The sequence below is a fragment of the Lupinus angustifolius genome, chromosome LG15, assembly GCF_001865875.1.
Source record: "Lupinus angustifolius cultivar Tanjil chromosome LG15, LupAngTanjil_v1.0, whole genome shotgun sequence".
Taxonomy (NCBI): Eukaryota; Viridiplantae; Streptophyta; class Magnoliopsida; order Fabales; family Fabaceae; genus Lupinus; species Lupinus angustifolius.
In genome coordinates this window covers 19323383-19346833 of record NC_032023.1, presented here as the reverse complement: position 1 = coordinate 19346833, position 23451 = coordinate 19323383, and the positions used below count along the sequence as shown (strand labels likewise).

Here is a 23451-nt window from a genome sequence, read left to right as displayed (position 1 = left end):
TAAAAGAGAGAAGCATATTTTATAGATAGAAGAGAATACAGAATCTTTTTTTTCTTCTGAAGATAAAGGACACTGCATCTTTTGCACCAAAATCATAGATATATTGAACTAAGAAGCTAGCTAGCTTTTGAAATGTCTAAACTCAATGCCAACAAAACTCAAAACCATAACTCTCCTAAACCTTCCTATCTGGAAGAAAATCAAAGAAACAAAAATAACAAATATAAATAAATATCCGCATGAGATTTTGAAGAAGGTAATAGACTAGCCAAAAATAAAAGGTGACCATGACTAGGGAATAACGATAGCCTCTCTCAACTCTACTCTTGGACAACCTGAAGATACAAAAAAATACTGTATCAATGCATGCAACTATAATATACAAATAAATATACACATAAGTACAAGGTATGATGAAATTAATCATATAGGTAAACATATATATATGTAAATTATTAGTACACACCAGAGAAAGTTTATCTGCTACTGGTTGAGTCCCTTGGTGCATTGCATCTGTAGCACTCCATTCTATTAGCGAAGTTGTGCTCATTGCATCCAGACCTAGTCACCTCCATCATTACTCTTTTATTGACTCAAACTTAATTATTTCAAAATAAACAAGTATCATAATAATATTGCAAACCATAAAAAAGGCTAAGAGAAAACTTATGCTGATGTTAAAACATGCATATTCATCCATTTTTAAATATATAGGAGGAGATTTACTTATGTTTAAAAAACTTACTCCACATTTTAACTATCAATACCTGAGAAATCCAATGATTTGAATTAGTGAGGTCTCTCATCATATATATATATATATGTGTGTAAAATATTGCACATATGAAATGAGATGATATTTAATCACCTGGTGCATATCCAGTCACCGGATTTCCAGCCAGGACGGGTGGAGCTGCCGCCACCTAAACCACCAGCACCACTGCCAAAGCTAAAGCCTCTGAAGCGGGGCATGTCGGCATCGAATCCTCCGGTGGCGGAGTCCTCCTTGGAGGCACCACACTTGAAGCAGCTGGAGCGGCTGGCAAAGTTGTGGGCTCCACAGTTTCCCAGACTGCAATACCAGTCACCAGGGCGAACGTCAGGGCCAGTAGTGAAGCCACCAAATGAGGAAGAGCCTCTGCCACCAAAGCTGCCGCCACCAAAGCTGCCGCCACCGCCGCCGTATAAGTCAGCTGTGCCCTTCGGTTCCATGCATCTTTGGCATGATTCTCTTCTCTGAAAATTGAGGTGGTTGCATGTTCTGCAGTTCCAATCTCCTGGCCTACTCATTTTCACCTTCATAATTTCAAATATTCAAAGAATCAGTTATTATTATATCTCTAATATCATAAAAATAATATTATGTTTTTTATTCTACACAACAAAATATGTATGACACATTTACACAATAAATATATATAACTTTACGAGGAAAAGGTACAAGTAGGTTGAAGTATAAATAATATATGGTGTTAATGTTAGAAATGATACAGAAATAATATAACTCCATAAAAAACACGCATATGAAGTTGCTAATGCTATATTGAGAGAATGAAATGAACGTATGCATGGGAAAAACAATGAGAAAGAAAACGAATCCATATACTATGAATAAGGGATAATATTACTTACTGTTAATGTGAGAGAGTAGTGTAACTTGTAACTATGGTGCAGAGTGAAGAGAGGTTGAGGTGCTTTGTATATATACTGCAAATTATATTCATTCAATTAATTAAAGGTACTATATGATAAGTGGCAATAGCATATTTTATGTATATTAAAAAGCCACAACCATTGCACTGTTGTTCCTATTTCAATAATCAAAATGAATGGTGTATGTTAAATAGAGGAGAATGAAATCATAAAACTCATAGGATTATGGAACCATCACCCTTCTTTTGTTGTCACGCAGTTTATTATGTTTATTTTAGGTAGCTTAATTAATCTGTTAAGCTTAGTCAAGCTGCACATTTGGGTCCCCACATAAAGCAAATTACCATGCATTGTAACCTCTAAACACCGCAATGCCCCATGCCCTATCTTTCAAATTAGCAAAAATCTTTTTGACCTATGGAACTGTGTATTATATATATAGTGGAAGATTTTGTTAGATCTTGAAAATATTAAAATATCAAGGTTTTGGTTTCTGATGTTGACATTGTTAGGAGGGGCAGTCACACAACTTTGATATGTATTAGTAGTTCCTTACCTATATGTTGAGGAGATATTATTGATAGTACAAAAAAAACTATATATAAAAAAATCAGTGTTGTTTTTAAATTTTGAATATTCCTCTTGTACTCCACTTAAATTCTTTTGGGGTATAATTAAATCAAAAGGATTAAAATATAGCAATATCTGCTATAAGATAATTCTTTTTTAATACTAATATAGATATGGATGTTAATAATTGTAATATAACATTGTTTAAGGAATCAAGAAGGGAAATCTTATTTTAAAATTTGATGTTTTCTTATCTCTAGAAGTGTTGGATTTAGTTTTCTAATTACAATTTCTTTCTTTAATATTTATGCTTCTATGACATATAAATATGTATTTATTTATATTATGATGAAAGTATACATGGCCTAAGACTGTTTCTTTAACAAACAAATAAGTGTATATATATATATATAAAAAGGTGGTGACTCGTGCATGTCAGATGTTGAAGATCTAGAGGGTAAAAATGTGTATAGGTCCAAGACGTAGGCGAAGTTAAAGTAAAAGTTGCATGGCTATTAGTTCAAGGAACGTCCTTCGTTCGAATAATTGCACTTTGATATATATCATTTAAGTTTAGTTTGAGAGTTAGATTTTGGAGGAAAAAAAAGAGAAAATGAAGGCTTGAGAGTCGTCTCACAAATGTATTTCATGATTTACAAGCTTTCTCTTTTCCTTCATTTCTCTCCAAAATCCAACTCTCAAACTAACCATTAGTGAGAAAAACGATTCTCATTATCATTGATATCCAAATGTTGATTGGAATAATAGTTCAAAAATTAGAGAAAGGAGGTAGAGTTTCAATAAAGATAGTGGAAGTTCATGATGATGATGGAAGACAAGTCTTCAAGGTTCAAATTTTGACCATCTTTTTTCCTCTTTTTTTTCTTTTTTTCTTTTCTCCCCTTAGTTACACTTAAGTATATGACTTTTTTGCTGTCATGTTCTTTTCCTTCTTCATTATCTCATTCTCTTCCTTCTATCTTTTTTTGGTTTACCTCTCTTGGTTCATAGCCAAAAGCTAACCCTTTTTTAGGCATAAAAATCAAACTAAATTTTATCTTTATTAATCAAGTTTTTTACCTTCTCATAACAAAAATCAAATCTTAATACTATGTTTAAGAAAAACAATAATCTAACAAAAGTCTTAAAAATATATATGGGCGAGCATATAGAATAACATATCATATAATTAATTCAAATAAGATATTGGAAATGGTTGTAGCAAAGTTTCTCTAGCTTATGATTTTACTCAATAATATAATAATCTTTGAACTTATATTACCGATAGGTAGCTACTTATTAAGTGATTTTTAGGCTAAATTCACCCTTGTATCCGGGATAAAAATAAAAATTAGTATAGTTGTTTTTTACATAAAAACTACAGGGAATAACATCAAATACAAAACAAAAACCCAAAAAAGAAAATATAGGAAACCTAAAAACTAATATAAAATGAGTCACCAATTTTTCTCGGGGAATGGTAAAGAAGGCTGTAGCAAGCTGTGAAAGCAAAAAGAAAGAGTGGAAGTAAGAGTACTTATTCGATTTTCTCATTGGGAAATCTTCCATGCAACATCACCATATATATATGACCAAACCCATGGAAGCTAAAACGTATACTATCATTTCTACTTTATATTTTCAATTCATCTTACTACTATATACTCTATAACAGATAAAATGTTCCAAAATATTAAATCAAGTTTTTTGATAATGAACTAATCTCTTTCGAGCTGTTTGTTTACCCCTCCCAACTCCCAATAAGTGTCACTCACATGTTATACTAGGGATCTAATGAGACCTTACCCCAAAATGTTCCAAAATAAAGTCCTTGAAAAATTAACCTCCTATATATAAGCTCGTAAAATTGTAAAAAAAAATGTCCTAATTCATTTTTTAATTTGTTTCATGCATCTGAAATCAGAATGATAAAAGTTTTCTCTTTTCTTTTACTTTTTACACATCCAATAACTTTATATAATATGTATGCTCCGGGAGTCCCCAAATATCCATTTTCTTTGATTTTGCACAGTTTTTCTATCAAAATCACTCAAACATTTAAAAACTTTATCTGATTTGGTATGGTAAAGGGAACTAATATAAATCAAGAGTGTTTGATGATGATAGAATTGAATTGCTACTAGGTGAATTTTACTTGTGGTGAGGGGTTTGAATCTTATAGTCACCATTTTGAAGAGTATTTTAATTATGAAAAACAAAAATAACATAGAACTTGTGGGTTCCAAATCAAATTGTTCTCTTTGACAAGTTTCAATTTGATTTACTTGTTATTGTAAAGCACTACTTGCCAAACTAGGCCTTGGAATGAATTGTCCATGATAAAATATAAGCCACCAAAAAAATGAAAAACTCTTCAGGGTTACAAAATATTAAGTTTATTTAGACTATAGTAATATAAAAGCAAATACATATCCACCTCAAGTGACCCCCTAAATAAACTAAACAAATTTCCATGGATACAGAGGAAATTATCCATGTCCTCCCACCAAAAGCATTTCCAAATCATGAAAGATAATAATTTTTAACGGCCCGTTAGTGAGTTTAGTTTTGGAGGGTAGTGGGTGAAGTAAAAGACTTACGAGTCTTCTATTTCTTTTTTCCCCTTCCAAAACTCAACTCACATATGAACCCTGACGGAAAAGTTTATTTAGCTATTTAGTACCATGAGAATAGGAAAGAGAATGAAATGACTATACCACAACCAATATACCCCAACACCACTACTATCTATTCTATAGTTCCATTGACTAAGAGTATGCTTCTAATACATGTAACCTGATTGAGCTTGACTTCACTTTAGTTCAACCGAAACCCGCCAAGTCCCAAGTTTGCAGTTAGCCAACTGCAAACTTCATCGGTCTCTTCCGGGACGGTATAGTGACCCAGCCTGCACAGAAATAATATATATTTAATGTCATAAACATATATAATGATAGCCTTTGCAGGAACAAAGTTGAATACCCATTGTAGCTTCTAAATGAAAGATTCCGGAATCCAGCTGAACTTAAGGTCCTTGCGGATTTCTCTCCGTATTCATATGCAACCACATCGTCACCTGTGGAAAGAAATGCGAATATAGAACGCACTGATCAGATGTGAAATCAATTCCCTACTAAATGATTGAAGATTGTATCACACGATTTTGAAGTTTGAGATAAATTAAAAGAAGCAAGCAAATATATTGTGGCTAGTAGTACAAGCTGGATTTTTAGAGAATATCTTGATACATGTGTAAAGAATGAAACTTGTTAGAAGTTCCTATAATTCACAGAAACATGAAACATGTCAAAATGTTCAACCAAATGAATCAGTGAAAATTCCAACAAGGAATTCTACACATGTGAAAATTGATCAACTATTCCCCAATCAGTATTCAGTGCTGATTAGGTATTAGTCGATGAAACTCCTACAAAGCATTTCTTTGTTTCGTTGTGCACGAGAACTATTATTATCATTAAGAAGAAAGATAATGACAGATCTTCAGATTTTTTTACCAGTACAACCAACAACAACCAAGCCTTTATCCCACTAGGTGGGGTCGGCTATTTGGATCGAATGACGTCATAAATCACAGATTTTTGTACCATCCAAAGAATAAAACTATATCTCAAATATGATATACATATGTCGGGAAAGGATGTTTATTTCTGAAGTTATATTAATCAAACAACTTAAGCAGTGTGCAGGTCTCTCTGAACCAATCAGGCTATTATAACATGAATTGGTAGAGAGGGAAAAGGTCCCCAACAGCATTTTAAAACCTAAACTACAATGAAATTTTTAGTAATTATAAATACCTCTGCCATGACAGAGAAATAAGGGAAATGATGATGCACGCCTTATGCCATCACGTGACCCTTCAATCCGATGTTTCAAGGTCCTGCATCAAGTAACAGCTTCTGAGTAGTAATTTATATAACTTAAAGAGAATATGATAATGGGTGGATGTGCCTTATGTAGTGTATTTATGTATCCACTCATTGATGTATGGTAGAAACCAAACCTTGAACAAGGAAGCCAGCCACTTAAAGCAACAACTGCACTTAAGTCGATCGGGTAAGCATTTCCATTCCCATACTGCCCCAAAGCATAGCATGTAGCTGAGTGAAGTGCAGTTGCAGCACCCATACTGAAGCCCCCGATACCAAGTTTGACTGTAGTGAAGGTAACGTTTAAGTCAAATTATACGCAACTTGGATATGTATACAGTCTGCAAGTAATTTTTGGCTTCGCTCTAATTTCTTAAGTTGCTAAATGATATGTTGAAGTAAATAAACCTAAACATCTTATTGATACCAAATGTGAAAGGTAGCCTCGGGAAAGCTTTTTGGACTTGTAAGCTTGCACTAACATCATGCCAAATAATGTGGAGCTGAAGATAAGTAAAGTAAAACAGTGCAATTTTGTGTTGCTACTGAACCAGACAATGAAACAAGTTCTTGTAGTGCTTATTGTTCTACTAACAGGGAAACAAATATGGATGTGATTAGCCTGTACTCATGCTACCAAAACTTGCTGAAGGAAAATCAATGCAACTTTATCAGAGAATGAATTTCTGTATATTGAAGCAATAGATGGAAACTACAAAAGAATATAGAAAACGGACTATTTGATCACTTCAATAGAGTCTAAAGCTTGTTGACAATTTCTTAGAACAGTCTCCGGATACTAGCAATCTTGCTTTCAGTCTACTTTATCAGCTTACCATGAGCATAGCTATGTACGCAGAAACTGATATAATGGCTTCCATTAGGGAATTTCTTATTATAATTTAATGTAGTGAATCATACCCTCGAAAAAAGGCAGATCACATTGATGAGTTACTTAACTGGTCACGGATAACCTACCATTTCGAGGCTCAGTTGACAAAAGAGTGGCAATGTGTGCTGCGGAAGCGTCTAAACCCTCCCAATCATCTGCAGCATCTTCTGAAATCTCCACAGCATCAAACCCTAGTAGAGATGCCTCAATTAAATTATAATATTCTTGACAGCTAAAATAGAGATGACATTGTAATTCTTCATTGGATATACAGTAAGTTAGCAAAGAAATCTCTATGCATCACTGCAATATAGAAGCAAAATTTTCCGAAAAGGAAGCATTGAATCTTACAAGCAGTGCTAGAAAATCCACCGTATGTGGATAAGGGCCGCGTAGGAGCAGTTGGGCAAATCCATTTGATCTGCAGCATAAATTTCAAGAAAATCAAATGGCATCTTCTCATTAAATACGCACGCATTCAACATGTGCATAAGCTATTGGGAAAATGTGAATTATATGCTTATTCTTACATTTGGAAGAGGAAGAGTTTCCAAAATCTGGGACCAGCTGCAGAACAAACGAAAAAGACCGTTAACATTGGCTAATCTTTAACTCTTCAGTAAGGTACACAAACAAGATAAAGTAGAGAAATATTGTCAATTCAGCACTATTTATGGAATAAGTTCTGACAGCAAAGATGAAATTTGAAACTATTATGTAGTTTCTTCAAGGAAATACGCATTACAATTATATCACCCTCACCTAAATTTGGGGTCATGTATTAATAAATGGCTAAATTGTATAATATGAATATATGCACTAATCATATTTCAAACTTGTGAAAAAAAATCAAGAGTTTATTACTTGTGCATAGGAATTATATGTGTCCTTGTTTAGTGATTAGCATGTATTTGCCTACTAAATTTTCGGAACATAGCTAGTGAAGAAGTGGTCCTCTTTTCTGTTATATGGCATATACAAATATAAGAGTCAAGGTTTCCCCTACTGCAAATTTTATGGTTGACAGAACCTTTGTATTATCCAACCGATTCAATTGGTAACATTCTCCGGAAATATGATATAAAGTTTAAAAACTTATTTAATAAAAATCTTTTCCACCAGAAGAGGACAAAATATTGATATTCCCTTACTCCTTCCCTTGAATTTATTAGAAGAAAAAATCCACTGTTCTCATTGAAAGAATATTCTAAAGCAAAAGGAGAAGGTATCCACTCAAACTGGTTTTGCCAATAAAAAAGGAATTAACTTATTCAAACAACTAAAATTCCCAACATCACCAAACCAACCCTTTGATCCATGCACATTAACAAGGACTATCATTTAGAAAATGCACGGTCGATAAGTACTAAAGTTTTCAAAATATAATCTTCAATTATATTTGCCAACCAGCTCAAAAAGAAAACTTTTCCCTCAAAGAAATCTTCAGATGCATTCTAAATTTCTAATTCTAATAAAGAAACAAAGAGCATGCATCTTTTTTTATAAGAAAAGAGACACGAAGAGTATAATCTTTAAGATAAGATTGCATGAGATATTCATCTTAGCATTCATACCTTGAGCCATTATCACCAAGGCCATGTAGCCAAACTATAGTAGCCTGGTGCTGCCCTTTAGGCCTAACCACATGAGTCCTTCCAAACTCAAAAGTTCTTCTAACATTTCCACTACCTGAAACACCGAAGCAATAAAGTTCCTTAAAAAAATGCCAGAAATCCTAGATGATTCACTTGCTAAAGAGCTTATTAGCAAATCAATATATGTAGTGTTTAGAGCAACAAAAGTGCCATAGGATAAAAACTAACCAAAATTCATTGAGGAGCTATTAGTGTAGCTCATATTTTCCACTCAAACAGCAAAATGATCAAGTTATTACCACAATGCTTGAGATGAGTTTCTGTAATGCAATGAAGAAAACCAATATTAGCAATATCTATTTATAGACCAAATGAGAGAGTGGCAAAGGAAAATATTAATGTTAATGAATCTGCATCAGCTACTTTGCTTCTAGTACTAGTTGAAACCTCCTAGAAAAAATTGACAGAAAGTTAAAGGCACTCATAAAAAGCAGATAGAAACTGAAAGAGAGACAAAAAATAAAATAAAAATAACATTTTTATAATAGAAGTCATAACCCTTTTACTAGCAGAGAATCCAACACAAAATGCAGAGAAGTAGACAAGGTAAATAATTTACTTAGCAATGCACATGGAGAATAATAAGATTGGAGAATCAATGCGCTCGGAAATTGAGTATAGCTAGAGAAGCACTTAGACTAAGACAACATAAAGAATATATAGCAATTAAAATAATATTTTTATGCCATTTGTCACCTTCCAAAAGAAAATGAAATAAGGTGCAAAATAGCATTAAGTCAAACAAGTTGAAACCTTAACTCATTGAATGATGTTTATTCATACTCAGTGGTATGAACTTGCTTGCTGCTATCTTTTTTTCTATAACTTTTATATATGTAGCAGAATCTTATAACTTAGATAAATGAATGGAAACATTAAGAATAAAGGGTGAGAAAAAAAGTTGAAAAAGTTTTGTTCTTTACACTAACCTTAAGACCTTAACCTCAAAAAAGCAAATGGGCTTTTTTCCTTTTTTCCTTTTGTTCTTGATTTGGTTTCGTTCTCACTACTTTGCCTCAACTTTGGTTTGGTGACTTCACTCTTCCTTCATACTTGTCACAGAGAAACCCCAAAGTCTTCACTCCTTCATTTTCTTACAACATTTTTGTTGACCATAATGCCCCCTAGCTCCCCCACTCACATTTCTTACAACATAGATATATCAAAATGGGCGTAAAATGTATAAACTGACATTGTAAAGATTTATACACATGCATTTCATTATCCATCGTTCATTTTGATTACATTTTCTCAAAAGTCAACAACAATAAAAAATTGATGATGATATAATGACAGTGTATAAAACTCATAACTATCAGTGCATACATCTTTTTCACTCTCAAAATAAACATAGCATAACATATGTTTTGCATTTGGTTCTTTACCAATGATATTAGAAAAATAAATAAAACATATTTGTAGATGGTAACAATAAGTGAGAAAACATAACATGGCTTTTTTATTTGTTCAATAATGTCACAAATAAAATTTTGTTCCACACTCTTTTATATTTTCTCATGTTTCATATGTATCAGTTTTAAGTCTCTAAACTCAAAGTATTATTTGATTAGTTAGATAAGATATTTGGAAAGACCTAAAGGGAAAATTAAGATAAAGGGAAAGAGGTGAGAAGATAAGTAAATTTTAAATGACAAAAAAGTAAGTATTTTTGTCAAAGTATTTATTATTACCTCCATATTTTGAAGTAATTTTTAATCATGTACAACATAGATTAAGAAATGTAAATGTAATGAACACATTTATTTATACTAAGTTTGATTATTTTGTCATTTTGCTACCTCTAATAACAATTACAATCATTATTTCTCTTAATTATTACAATTAACAAGGTAAAATAAAGTTGCATCTATAGACATAAATGTTATCTTGTCATTTTAAATAGATGGATAAATATTAAAAATTTATTGTTGACAGAGTACAAATATTTCATACAAAGAAAACCAAAATTTTCTAATTGATATATAAATGTTTTAAAGTAATTGAGAAATATTATATTTAAAAATGATATGCTAATAATTTTTGGAATCAGATTGTAAGTAATATTATTATTCATAATAAATCTCTTAATTCTTACTTAGCTAAGTTATATTTAACTAATTGAAAAAATGGATTATAAAGTGAGCTAAACACCATGACTAAAAAAAACACAAGTACATTAAAGTTGATCTGTTTTGTCTGTTTATGAAACTTCACTACAACTTTAATTTGATGGAAAGTAAAATGTAGGTTTCAAACATTCATACATCTTATTATATCATTTATCATTCCTATTTACTTGGTAGAATTAATAATTTTTTTCACACTTAATTTCATGTTGGATGTGCAAACAACAAAGGGTGTATTCATTATTAAATTACACTAACACCCCTAAGCTTTAATGAAATTATATAAACTACCTCTCACTTCTTTATTCCTACACAAACATTTCCTAATTTTTATACTTTCATTGATCACCCTTTATAAGAAATAAGTGTAATTTTGAAACAAAAATGTGATAAATGCAATTAAATTAAACAAAACATGATATATTATGAAAGACAAATCCAAATAATATATAAGTCAATATTTCTTTATTATTTTTGGTTACATAATGCATCAACGTTTCTAAAGAAATATTGTTTAAATAATAAAGATATATTGATTTGTATATTATTTGGACTTATCTACACAATATATATGTTTTGTTTAACTTAATTGCATTTATCATATTTTTTATTTAAAAGATTACATTTATTTCTTATGCAGGGGTAGTCAATATAACGAAAATATAAAAACTATGAGAAGTTTGTATAGATGTAGAAAAGTGAGTGATCGTTTATGTAATTTCAAAGTGTGTGTAATTTACTCTATAAATTATTATATGCTTTTACTTTTAACTTTGTACATAAATTCATTTTTATTAAAAGAATCTTATGCACGTACATATAAGGGTAACCGCACATAGTGCATTTTCTCAAGTATAAAAATTGAACCGACTTACTACAATTTTTTATAATATACTTCAGTTACAAATTTATATAACCTTGTTAAGTAGTCAACTCTTCCTAAGCGCCACAATCGCTAAAAGGAGAATCGAACTTAGTAGTATAATTAACGAAATCCAAATTTATGAGTTATTCTTATAGCATACAACAAAGAAAGATATAATATAAAATCCTTTCTTCTATATCAATATTTTTATCCGAGAATAACCTAAACCTAATGTTCGAAGTGGAAACGTGTATAAAAAATATAACCAGTGTCTAAGAATAGTTTGAAAGTTGAGACTAGCTAGTAATTTAAAAATGCGTAAATTGGGCATCTTTGGAATTTAAAACAAAATTGAGATTGCTTTTTCATAAATTTAGTCCATGTCCTAATTAGAGATGCATGCATGCTCATTCCTCACTGTAATATTCATTATATTCAGCAAATAGTATATTACACTTCTTACATTATTATATCTTCTCATTAACGGTGGTATAGGATTCACTAATCTTGGAAGAAAAAAGATATACCCTTCTAAATGTTAACTTCAAGATCTCTGCGACTTATATCTATTTGCTCAGAAATCAAGTTCGAAAAAATATCCTCTAGAGTGAATTTGTATGTATAGTATGTACTCCTTATTTAATATTAAATACATAATGATCTTATTCCTAACTCATTAATTGTTTAATTTAAAAATTAACCATTTCTTTAAAAAAAATAGATTAATTGGGTCGTTGAGTTATATAAGGACATCTCTATTAAGAATTGATCAAACATTTTATGTAAAGAAAAAACACAATATGTATTATTATTATTATTATTTTCATTCTACTAACGAATACTCCTTTTACTTAATATGTTTCACTTGCAAATGCCTATAATAAGTTCTTTAACGAATTCCCACAAACATATTTTATTTGCTTATCCAATTTAATGTATTGAACTATTGATATTTAAAATATGATATCGTCAACTTTTCCTCACTTAATAAACCAATGTTGTAAATTCTACATTTTATCTTGGACATTATTAAGTAGGAAAAGATAAGCATATCAATAAAATATAATTAATTTAAGACCACAATATGTAATTAAATCCTCATATTGGTTCAAGTGAAACACTAATCCGGTATTGTTCTTCGTTCATATTATTTTTATCATGCATGGCCAAATTGCAAATCAAAGAGGAGGCTAGTTTACAAGTATCCTGAGAACATGGCAAACTAATAAATGGTTTCCATATCTGCATGAAAATGCTTCAGAGCAATTATTAAAGGTTCAAGAAGATCAACAATGAAAGCCTTCAGATAATGGGTGTGGGAGGACTTGTAAGTGCAGCTATTGTTGAGACTACTCCATCCACTTCAAATGCTCTTCCTCATCTTCTTGTGAGTCTGATTCAGCTTCTGAGATTTACATATCAATGGTGTCAAAAATCCGACATGCGGTTATGGCCTTTCCTTGTGAAGCATTTGAAAGGCTTAAACATTTTAAACGTATATCTTGCCTTATATAATATATGCATACCTCACCTTATACCTCACCCTATGGATAAAGAATTAATCTCTTTTGGGATATGTAGTTATCCCTCCTAACAAGTGTCACTTCTAAGAATCAAACTCCTGACATTTTAATCTACCCGAGGATCTAACAAACCTTACAATACTAGATATTAAATATAGACAGTTTCAATGTTTACCTATCAGCATTGGAAAATGCTCGTCATTACTTTTATAATTGTTACTTGAAAGGTAGAATGATACTTTGGTGATGTTTACATATAGTAAATTCATTACTAACAAAATATAGTGAAATCATGAACCATACCCACATAACAAGCAAGTGACTTACTTATAATGTTAAAAACCATGTCTTCCTTAAAATCTGTCTAATCCTTCAGGTGTCCAGCACACTTTAATGCATGTATTTGTCCATTCCGCTTGGCAGGGAACAGGAATAGGGAAGTAACTGGATCAATTCAGTTCAATCATAAACTAGCAACATTTCTGAAGGCTCCCTCTGGCCGAAGGGGGCAACATTCAGAAACGCCTACAAAAAATTTATAAATTCGACTCAGATATCTTAACTGACAAACAACTAGGGCACAAACATTCGAATTCGTTGGAATCCAACAAATATCGCAATAAATCTACACCTAAAATTGAATCTTGTTCTTACAAGTATGTTCTAAATCTAGTAGTAGAATCTTTCAACATGCAATAGCGTCTATAAAAGGGAAATAAGTATCATCAAGAATTTATAGCAAACAAGTAATATAGCATGAGTTCATGAATTGAAGACTCCAACTCATAAAAGGAAGGATAGTATGCCAAGACCCTCAGGCCACATATTTCACCACTACCCCGAGTAGGGAGAACCATCTCCATAAGAGACCAGACCTTTCTTGAAATCTGGGCTTCTGGAGGAGGATGACCCTGACTTCTTGTCTCTGCTTGCTTTTCGTGGAGATTGTGATTCCATGGAAGACCTGGACTTTGCCGGACTCTTGCTCCGAGAAGATGATAATCGTCTCTCCACACGAGAAGATGGGTGAGATCGATGTGGCTCAATTGGGGAATGACTGCTGACCGGGCTACGGCTTCGGCTATAGCGTCGAGCACGGTAACGAGGGCTGGGGGAAACAGACGGTGTCCTCCTGCTTCGGTACCTACGCATTGGATTTCAGATAATCATGTGAATCAATTGTTAGCATTGTAAAAGGAATGTCGTGTGGAACAAGAAATGTCTCAGCAAGTCGATTCACTATTAAACAAAATTTCATTTTAAAAACAAATGTTTATAGCGAGTGGGAAAAAAACCTTGGAGGAGTTCTTGCACGTGGTGGTGGGTTCCTGTAACGCCTAGGGGAATACCTTCTGTAACTAGAATATCTGTGACAGAAAGTGTAAATGCTTATTCTGCCATCCAGCTCTCAAATATCAATTACCAACTTAGTATGATGACTAATTAAAAACCACATACAACTTTACCTGTCACGATCTCTTCCATTATAGCGGTATGACCTCACAGGAGACCACGAGGGAGTATTATACCTTCGTGCATAAGAATGCCGTTCACTAAAAACTCTTCCCCTTCTGACACGCTTTGGTGAAGCAGCAGGTGAAACACTCCTCGACACACTCCTCCCATGAGGTGTCCTTGTCCTACGAACAGGACTAGGACTCCTGGAGTAACTTCGGCGATTGCTCCTGATTGGTGCTCTGGCAGGACTTCGGCTAATGTCTCTCCTCGAAGGGACCCTGCCAGAGCTTCTGCTTAAGCTTCTTGAAGGTGATCTAACTGGACTCCTGCTAACACCCTTTCTTGATACTCTAACTGGACTTCTGCTGATTGTTTTTCGTGACGATGCTCTGGGAGAACTCCTGCGACTTCGAGGGGAGAATCTTACAGGGCTCTTGCTGACACTTCTTAAAGAGCGACTTCTCACAGGGCTTCTACTAATACTTCTCCCCTTCCTACTCCTCACAGGACTTCTACTGACACTTCTATCCTTCCCACCCCTCACTGGGCTTCTACTGACACTTCTCCCCTTTCCACCCCTTGCTGGGCTTCTACTCAAACTTCTTCCCTTCCTGCCCCTTACTGGGCTTCTACTGATGCTTTTGCTTGGAATTCTGTTGATGCTTCTAACAGGACTTCTGCTCACACTCCTTCGTGCTGGAGGGCTTCTGCTACCAGTTGGACCTCTGCTAAATCTCTCTTTTAGAGTTACACTCGGGCTCTTGCTCTTACTCCTCCGGGCACTGATACTCAAACTATTACTCATGGGTCGCTTAGGACTCATGCTTTGACTCCTGCTCATCAACTTTAAATAAAATACCATCTGGAAGAAATGGTAAGCATAAGAAATAACTACAGTGTGGAATAAGAGGAAATGGACCTAGATTTTCCTGAATGATAATCCATCACGTCAGGCTGCCTCTCTTCATGTTGGTCAGACCTATAGTCAGTTCCAATGCCGCTAGTAAGCCATTTTCCATTTTCCTTTGGAAGTTCTTCTCCAGTCTCTGGCATATCCACTGCCCTATCCTTGTTATGACTGTCTCTCACCACAACTAAGGGAGACCGAACTTTAGCTCCTAGAAAACATGTAAGAAAAAAGGTAAAACACAAGACACATCATCCAAAGAGTACAGAAAATAAAAACAAAATTAAAGTAACTCTTGCAAAGTTATATTAGATAATTCTATATTTTACATCATTGAACACAACAAAAGGTCAGAGCATCAAGAATTTAATAACTTCAGAAATTACCATTTTTATGAGAATGATCTTTATGGTTCTGGTCTTTCCCTTGATCATCAAGAGTTGCACCATCAAAGCTAACGTCCTGGTTACTCTCACCGTCTAAATCACTACCCGGTTCCCTAACAACATTTGGCAGATTCTCAGTGGCAAGTGACAACTATGAAATTGTGGAAACCAAGTAAGAAGTAATACATGTCTGAAGATGTTCATTAGAATTGTATATTATATTCCTAATTCAATTTTCTGAACAAAACCACAAACTATGACACTCCTAGCATTAATCAACTAAGTATCTAAGAAAGCCAAGACATTTGGAGAAAATCATGAAAACCAGAGATCGAACTCGTGAACTTTCAGCTGTATGCATATTTATAACTGGCAACAACGCAAGGAAAAATCATTCAAATGGAAAAATAAATATCCAGTGAACAATAATTTATCTCCTGAGCAACAAGTACATCAAGTAACTGTCATATTCATATAGATAAACCAAGGCTGAGGAATAGCCTACCTCTTTCATCAATCATCACACATTTGCATACAATGATAATATCTTAAAACCAATATCTGATGGCTATATTATTTTTTCTAAAACAAACTAGCAAGTAAGAAAGAGTCAATACCTTCTTGATCTACGCTTTGATCTCTTATCCTGTCTCCTTTGCCTCTTGTCGCGGCGTTTATTCCTTCTTTTTCCATGTCTATGTTTATCTTTTCTAGATCTCTTTCTCTTCCTTCGCCTGTCATCACTTGAAGAACTTATGTCAGATGATGATGACACATCTGACTCAGAATCACTATCAGTTTCTGAAGACTCCATGTCTGAATCTGAAGAACTCTCTGATTCAGATAAGTAGTATCTTCTTCTCCTTTTCCTTCTGCCTTTTGAAGACTTTTTGAGCTTTCCCTTATGCCGTGCTATTAAAATGAAGATTTAAAGAATTATATACCAGGCCACAGATCATAACAAAGTAAACTGAAGAGGAAGAAAAAATAACAAAATACATTATGCTCTGACATTTTGAAGAGTTGAAAACATGATTTCCAACAGATTATTTAGGATTAATCATCATCTTTTCTATTACAAGTGAAACCGGGTATTATCCAAAATGGGCCAAGTGATTCTCACCCTCAGCATATTCACCACAATTAACAATTTTAACAGTTACAGTTGGACGCCCTTCTTCGTCACCCACATCTTCAATTTTATTCAAAATATTATGCCCTAGCACAAGCTTCCCAAAGACCACATGCTTCCTGTAAAACGGCTCCACAATTGAATAAGATAAACAAAATACATATTTAATGACACTCAGAACCAACTACTGTGCAATCAAGCAATGTACCTTTCACGACCCACGATAAAAATAGAGCATATAATGAATAAATGGCCACCAAAAATAAATTAGATACACAAACCTATGAAGATGGTGATCAGCTTTCAAGGTGATAATAAAATGCGACCCAAGAGTATCACGGTCAGAAATTGCCATGGATAGAAGGCCTGGAGCATCATGCTTTAGCCTAGAAGACTCATCTATAACCAATCATAAGTAAAACCCACATAAATTGAGAGGCAATAACATAGTATAAACAATTCATGCTATACAATATGGGCTGAGGAGCATGACTTAGCATTCTTACCAGAGAAATCTGAGCCATATATGCTTTCTCCACTAGTCCCTGCAGAACATACAAAAATACGATGCAGGGATTACATGATGATCAACATGGACCCAGAGGATAAGAAATGAATGTTTCAAGGATATTTATGAAGAATGTGCTTCAACGGTTCAACCTATATAAACTCCTACTAATGACCAGGGCCATATTTAAGAAAGTGGCAATGAGTTAGGTATAATTTCAATTCTTGAAAGGGATAAAAGCATCCAATAATTCAGGCGGATTAAAATTTTGCATAATACACACATGTCAATTTCAAAATATGCAATATCACAAAACAAACCCAAAATTAGAAATTATAATATGTTCATTAGCTCATTCAGTGACAGGTCAATCTGTTTTCATGCATTTTTTTTTAAATTATGTTCCTCAAATTGACTTAGAGAGGAAGTTACCATTGTCATAGGAAACATGCAAATGGAACAAGGCTTGCAACTCGGACAACTGAATGATCAAATAATAAAAACATAAAGAATGTGACTACATATATATTACCAAATTGTAACCTTTAAAAAGGGATAGGTAACTCATAATAGGAGGCAATATGTCAATACAATCAATAAAACACATACCATTTTGATTCGCAAAATCACCAGCCTGCAAAAGATAAACTACCCGTTAATATACAAACTAACAAACCATTAACCACAGTACAAAGATGCATAGAAAATGGACTACACAAACCATGACGCTTACTAAGTTATTACAATTATGAGGATAAACAACATAGTAAGTACAACCTTAAAACTAGATCACAAGAAAAGGAGTCGTGACCATCATCCCTGTGTCCTACAGCATAAACAACAGTAACAGGGACCACTACTAAGCCATGCTCAACCACAATGAGAAGACATATATAGAACCACCGAAGAACAATCTAGATATCCAATCTAGATATAAGAATGAAATAGAGTAACATACCTGCACAAAGGAACCTTTTACAATGCGATGGAAGAAAGATCCCTTGTAGTGCAGTGATTTTCCAGTATTTGGACTGATTCCTTTTTCTCCTAAACATAGAATGAAAATTCATACCAAAATAGGAGGAAATTAATGATTCATCAAATAGGTGAACAACCTTTAAGTAAATGATCCACTTTCACACAAAAGCATGGAAACATATTTTCATGCACGGTTTCATGGAAGCAACATACCTAAACATGTTTCCAATGTACCAAACAAAACATACCTAAGCATGTGTTACCCAAATAAAAATAAGTACATAGTACAGCAAAGGGACAAGCCCGATAAACAAGAGATCGGATTAAGGGAATGTCTATAGTAAATAAAATTTGTAATACCTGTACATAATGCACGGAAGTTTTCTGCAGTCTTGGGAGCAACATCGTACAAAAGCTGAGACGGAAAGATGATCACTCATTAGGTTAGACATTGCTAAAATTCAAGCATAACTACGAAAAATAAATATAGAATAAAAGAATACCTCAAACACCATCCTTTCAAAAGGATCCCCATCAATGGACACATCCATAAACACTAGGGGATTCTTCTTCTTTGCCATTGTCTTTTTTTATTTACCAAAACTTAAAACAGCATAACTATTGATCTGAAACAGGACAGCCTCATTAAACAAGCACCAATTATATATCTACCTGAAGTAACAATGCGATAATAACCTAACAAAAATTTCAAGTTAGGCAAAATAATATTTGCAGAAAATTAGTGCAGCAACAAGTTATGACTTATGAATTACATTTGTCACTTTCAGTATGATACTAAACAACTTACTTATCTTCCGATTCAGGATAACCATAATATGAGGTATAAATCAAACAATGACAGATCAGTTAATGTTTTATCTCAGAAATCGAATCCAAAAAAAATCATTACAACAATCACCAGCCGCTGAAGATGACTTTGCAAATAGAAATCGCAAGAAATTCAGATCGGCAAAGAGAAAATTATGCTCCGGGGTCCAAATAAAACAAATTATGAAAATAACGGAGAAAGCGTTTATTATTAATCCAACAAAGACAAACAGTAAAAAACACCACGAAATTAAGTAGAAAAGCTTAAACCCTAGCTAGATTACAGTAAAAACCTCAGAAGAGTGAAGTTTTTATAGATAGATTAATGCTAAGCTTCGATTATATTGGAAATTAAATCGGAAAGTGAAGGTATTGTAAGTGTTGAAGAGAGGATGTGAAGAACCCTAAGCTCACCCGAGTCGCAGAACCAGAGAACGTTTGGAGAAGATGAGAAAGAGGAATGAGTGATGATATAACCTAGGCTTTTATATTAAATTGTAATTAATTATATATTTTTTGGGGCAGTAAATTCGAATCCTAAATTATAATTGAGAACGACCATAGCTTTGGAAACTCAATTTATTTATATCTACCCTAGCTAAAACTAGATGTAACCATTAACCATTGTATAATTTGTGATTTCTTATTTTATTATTATCATTAAAATTATTTTAACTTCTCAAAAACCACATGTAACTTCTTTATTAAAAACATTTAATTAATTAATACAACTTCCATAATTAAAAACCACGTGTAACATTCCAGTAACTTTTTTATTCTCTTTCCACCATTCTTACTTTTCCCATAACAAAAACAAAGCAATTATGAATTATTTTCATCGATTCTAAATTTCAACCTCTTCAGTATTTTAAACTCTTCCTTCCTTATTGAACCCACATTTTCTAATGTAAATCAATGATATACACTTTAAGACGAGAAAGGTGTTCCGTCCACCCTCCAACCAAATATAGAGTGATACACTGTGATATATTTTTGCGTTAATAACTTAATATAATGTTAAAACTAAGGCTTGCATATTTTTGTTTGTAATGTATTTTGTAGTTTTGTCATGGTTTATTGTCATTATGTCTTTACTTTTATGTTTATGCAAATTTTTAACCAAACTCTAAGCTTTGGATTTTTTCAAATATTTTAAAGAGTTTTTAACATTTATGGGTGATATATTGTAATGAATTCATATTTAAGTGACATATAATTTGCAAAGTTGATTAATTGTTGTGAGTATACTAGTATTGGATCTTCTATAGTATGTGGTCTCATTATGATTTATCTTACTATTTATTTCATTTTGATTGTGATATGGTATAACTTTAAACATTAATATGAATTATTACTCTTAAATACAAATTTACATTTAATTTAAATATTCATTAAATTACACTAGACACTTTGAAATAAAAAAATGATAACCTCTATTTTTAATATATTTAAATTAGCAATTTTATCCCTACCTAACATGATAAGGATAGAGCAAAATATATATTATGACTACAGGAACACAAAATACGTGTTGACATACAGTTGCAAAATAGGAATACAGATCATATCTGTCAAAATGCTAGTTATACATAAAAATATATAAATATAATACAATACATATTAAAATAAGTATACGTAAAAATTGTTTTAAATTTATTAATAAAGTATACAAATTTAAACTTGTTAACAACTTGAAAGTGGGTGGAATTTAAACAGTTTGAATTTAAAAAATAATTCGTAATAAATTCGGTTAATATTTATTGAATCAAACTTACTTTTTTTTTTAATTAACGAGACATTGATCTAGTGATATAAGCTTTCGTTAAATACTAAGATAATAAAAAAAATCATATACTCAATTGTTATAATTTATACTTATTGTAAGAGATAATTATATACCTCAAAATGAATTGATTCTAAAACTCAGCATATTCCATTCATTCCTCCTTATCAACTCACAATAGATAAATTCATGTATTATTCAAAGTGCTCTTGTTAAATATTTGATTAAGATAAAAAATGTCATTATATTGAATAAAATATCTGAATTATGTATTACCTCTTATCTTTTTTTAGTTTTGATCCTTTTATATGCTAGCGGTTCAATGAATATTAATTTTTTTCTTCAAATATTCTTACATTAATTGGCTAAAAATATAAAGTATTTACTTAATTTATTCGAATGAGACTGTAAATTAATAACAGTCATCGACGTCAATTTAAATATATATATATTTTTTGACAAATTTACTCATATTAGATGCACACTTTAATTTGTCTGAAATTATCCAAAAAGGTTTTATAAATATGATCAAATATTTTATAACACATACTCTTTATGAATACTAAAGTATATCATATTCCTTTTTTATTTTATTTTATTATTTATATTATAGATATGTTTGTTTAAATGGGAAGCTCCTCTAATATAAAACATGCACTTTCAGATTTAATATGCATGATTCTAGACTTAATTCAGATCTAAAAAAAATCCAACTAGTAACTAACAATTTCATTATATAAAAAAAAGTTATTATCATACTATTTTTAGACGAATGATGTGACCCTATGATTTCATTTAGTTATAGTTATGAAATGAATTAAAATTACAATTACAATTAATACTACCCAAAATAATATATGAGTTAATATATGGTTGAAAATATTAGTATAATAACAGTAACCAATTATTGTATTCAATGGCCCAAACCAGTATGAGTTGAGTAAAATGTAGGAGCTCAACTCATTAATTTCAGAGACTTGAAAACAATTTAGAAATAAAATATTTGTAGGAAAACATAATAAGGTTTAAACCATGGGCCAATATCATTTGATTTTTATAAATAACACAAAATCATGTAAATAATCTAGACACACTTGAAATGAGGTAAATAAATACATGAAAATACTTAAGGAATATGTTCATTTTATTATTTCATTTGTTGGTATCTTTATGTAGTAACCACATTTTATAGTAATTTGTTTTGATTTATATTCTATCTTTAAATTAAAATTAATATTGTCTTAAATTGACACAAATGCATTTTATTATTCTTTTTCAAATTTGGATTTTATTATAATTTTTATATTGGAGATAAAATTTTATTTCAATTGTTTATTTCATTTTTTATTCATATTAAACAAATTATTTTTTAAATATCAAATATTTTAATTAAATTTCTCAAATAATAAAATTTCTAAAATTGTTTTATATAATTTCTAAGGTCCACATTTTTGTGCAATTAAGAATACTCATATTAGATTGTGCTTCGCCATTAACGTTTGGATCCATAATTTTTTGTGCAATTAACTTTTAAACCACCATTAGATATGTTACTTGTAATTTTTTCCAACCAACTAAATGCATTCCCATACATGATAACCCCATATAAATCAATTTTGGAGCAAATTGATAGAGGAATTCAAACTAGTTGCACATAACAATCGGTGTTGGTTCAAGGAGTACATGCTTGATTCCCCTTAAGCAATTTTATGGGTTCAAGTATTGTGGATGAAAAAATATCCGTTGAGAAAGTTAGCCCCACATATATATAAATATTCTCAGCTCAAACAAAATTACCTCCAATACAAAGATTCATGTAAAAAACAAAAAAAAACTAGTTGAGTGTAATCTAGAATGACACAACCATGTTTATTAAGAAAATTAAGCTTCCAAGAGACAAGTCTCTATTGCATGTTATCAATGGTATAAAAGTATAATATGTATGTTTTACGGTATAAAGCTTTATATGCAATAAGTAATTGAATCTTAATATTATTAATATGTATATTATTAAATACATTATTAAATTTTATTATTATTATTCTAAATTAAAAATATAATTATATTCTAAATTAAAAATTATAGAAAAAACTTCTTAATAACCCCCATATTGTATGAAATTCAAATCGAAAAATGAAATAATCATTTACCATTTATTTGTATTATTTTATTAAAGAATTAATTATAATAAAAAATAAACAATTGACAATGTATAAAACTTTTACACTATCAGAATATACATATTTTTCTCATAATTAAATTATAATATTCATGGGCACTCTCCCTTGAAACATAGG

General features: G+C 31.8%; 3 protein-coding genes across 10 annotated transcripts; all 3 read right to left on the bottom strand.

The window, feature by feature from the left end:
- LOC109327569 (RNA-binding protein cabeza-like) lies at positions 1-1757 on the bottom strand. The gene is made up of 4 exons (XM_019560752.1): positions 1633-1757; positions 869-1296; positions 467-561; positions 1-335 (listed from the first exon to the last, which is right to left on the bottom strand). The coding sequence occupies exons 2-3, from the start codon at positions 1288-1290 to the stop codon at positions 477-479; spliced, it is 507 nt and encodes a 168-aa protein (XP_019416297.1). The 5' UTR covers positions 1291-1296; positions 1633-1757; the 3' UTR covers positions 1-335; positions 467-476.
- On the bottom strand, positions 4600-9785 carry LOC109327966 (acyl-protein thioesterase 2-like). Of its 3 annotated transcripts, none has more exons than XM_019561168.1 (10): positions 9590-9785; positions 8829-9050; positions 8580-8694; positions 7536-7572; positions 7357-7426; positions 7092-7196; positions 6248-6398; positions 6042-6124; positions 5206-5299; positions 4600-5131 (listed from the first exon to the last, which is right to left on the bottom strand). In XM_019561168.1, the coding sequence occupies exons 2-10, from the start codon at positions 8860-8862 to the stop codon at positions 5041-5043; spliced, it is 780 nt and encodes a 259-aa protein (XP_019416713.1). In that variant the 5' UTR covers positions 8863-9050; positions 9590-9785; the 3' UTR covers positions 4600-5040. The 3 variants fall into 3 exon arrangements, with proteins under 3 accessions (XP_019416713.1, XP_019416714.1, XP_019416715.1); XM_019561169.1 differs by having other exon boundaries at positions 8829-8920; XM_019561170.1 differs by lacking the exon at positions 9590-9785 and having other exon boundaries at positions 8829-8920; positions 9024-9042.
- On the bottom strand, positions 13728-19869 carry LOC109327963 (peptidyl-prolyl cis-trans isomerase CYP95-like). 6 transcript variants are annotated; one of them, XM_019561159.1, is made up of 15 exons: positions 19047-19169; positions 18904-18958; positions 18524-18612; positions 18343-18391; positions 18175-18199; positions 17998-18046; positions 17564-17602; positions 17339-17456; positions 17049-17176; positions 16543-16837; positions 15926-16038; positions 15552-15750; positions 14641-15465; positions 14470-14541; positions 13728-14318 (listed from the first exon to the last, which is right to left on the bottom strand). In XM_019561159.1, the coding sequence occupies exons 2-15, from the start codon at positions 18909-18911 to the stop codon at positions 14009-14011; spliced, it is 2319 nt and encodes a 772-aa protein (XP_019416704.1). In that variant the 5' UTR covers positions 18912-18958; positions 19047-19169; the 3' UTR covers positions 13728-14008. The 6 variants fall into 6 exon arrangements, with proteins under 6 accessions (XP_019416704.1, XP_019416701.1, XP_019416703.1 ...); XM_019561156.1 differs by lacking the exons at positions 17998-18046; positions 18343-18391 and adding an exon at positions 19786-19869; XM_019561158.1 differs by lacking the exons at positions 17998-18046; positions 18343-18391 and adding an exon at positions 19786-19869 and having other exon boundaries at positions 19047-19161.

Bases quoted from the DNA above. Each gene is read 5' to 3' on its own strand.
- LOC109327569 (XM_019560752.1), bottom strand. From the start codon at position 1,290: ATGAGTAGGCCAGGAGATTGGAACTGCAGAACATGCAACCACCTCAAT. The intron at 562-868 runs GTGATTAAATAT...GGAGGTGACTAG, and splicing joins GGTGACTGGATATGCACCAG to GTCTGGATGCAATGAGCACA.
- LOC109327966 (XM_019561168.1), bottom strand. From the start codon at position 8,862: ATGAGCTACACTAATAGCTCCTCAATGAATTTTG. The intron at 8,695-8,828 runs GTTAGTTTTTAT...TCGGTGTTTCAG, and splicing joins TAGCTCCTCAATGAATTTTG to GTAGTGGAAATGTTAGAAGA. The intron at 7,427-7,535 runs GTAAGAATAAGC...TTTATGCTGCAG, and splicing joins AAACTCTTCCTCTTCCAAAT to ATCAAATGGATTTGCCCAAC.
- LOC109327963 (XM_019561156.1), bottom strand. From the start codon at position 19,124: ATGGCAAAGAAGAAGAATCCCCTAGTGTTTATGGATGTGTCCATTGAT. The intron at 18,959-19,046 runs GTATTCTTTTAT...TTTCCGTCTCAG, and splicing joins TTGAAAGGATGGTGTTTGAG to CTTTTGTACGATGTTGCTCC. The intron at 16,838-17,048 runs GTGAGAATCACT...TCATTTTAATAG, and splicing joins TTGTGGTGAATATGCTGAGG to CACGGCATAAGGGAAAGCTC.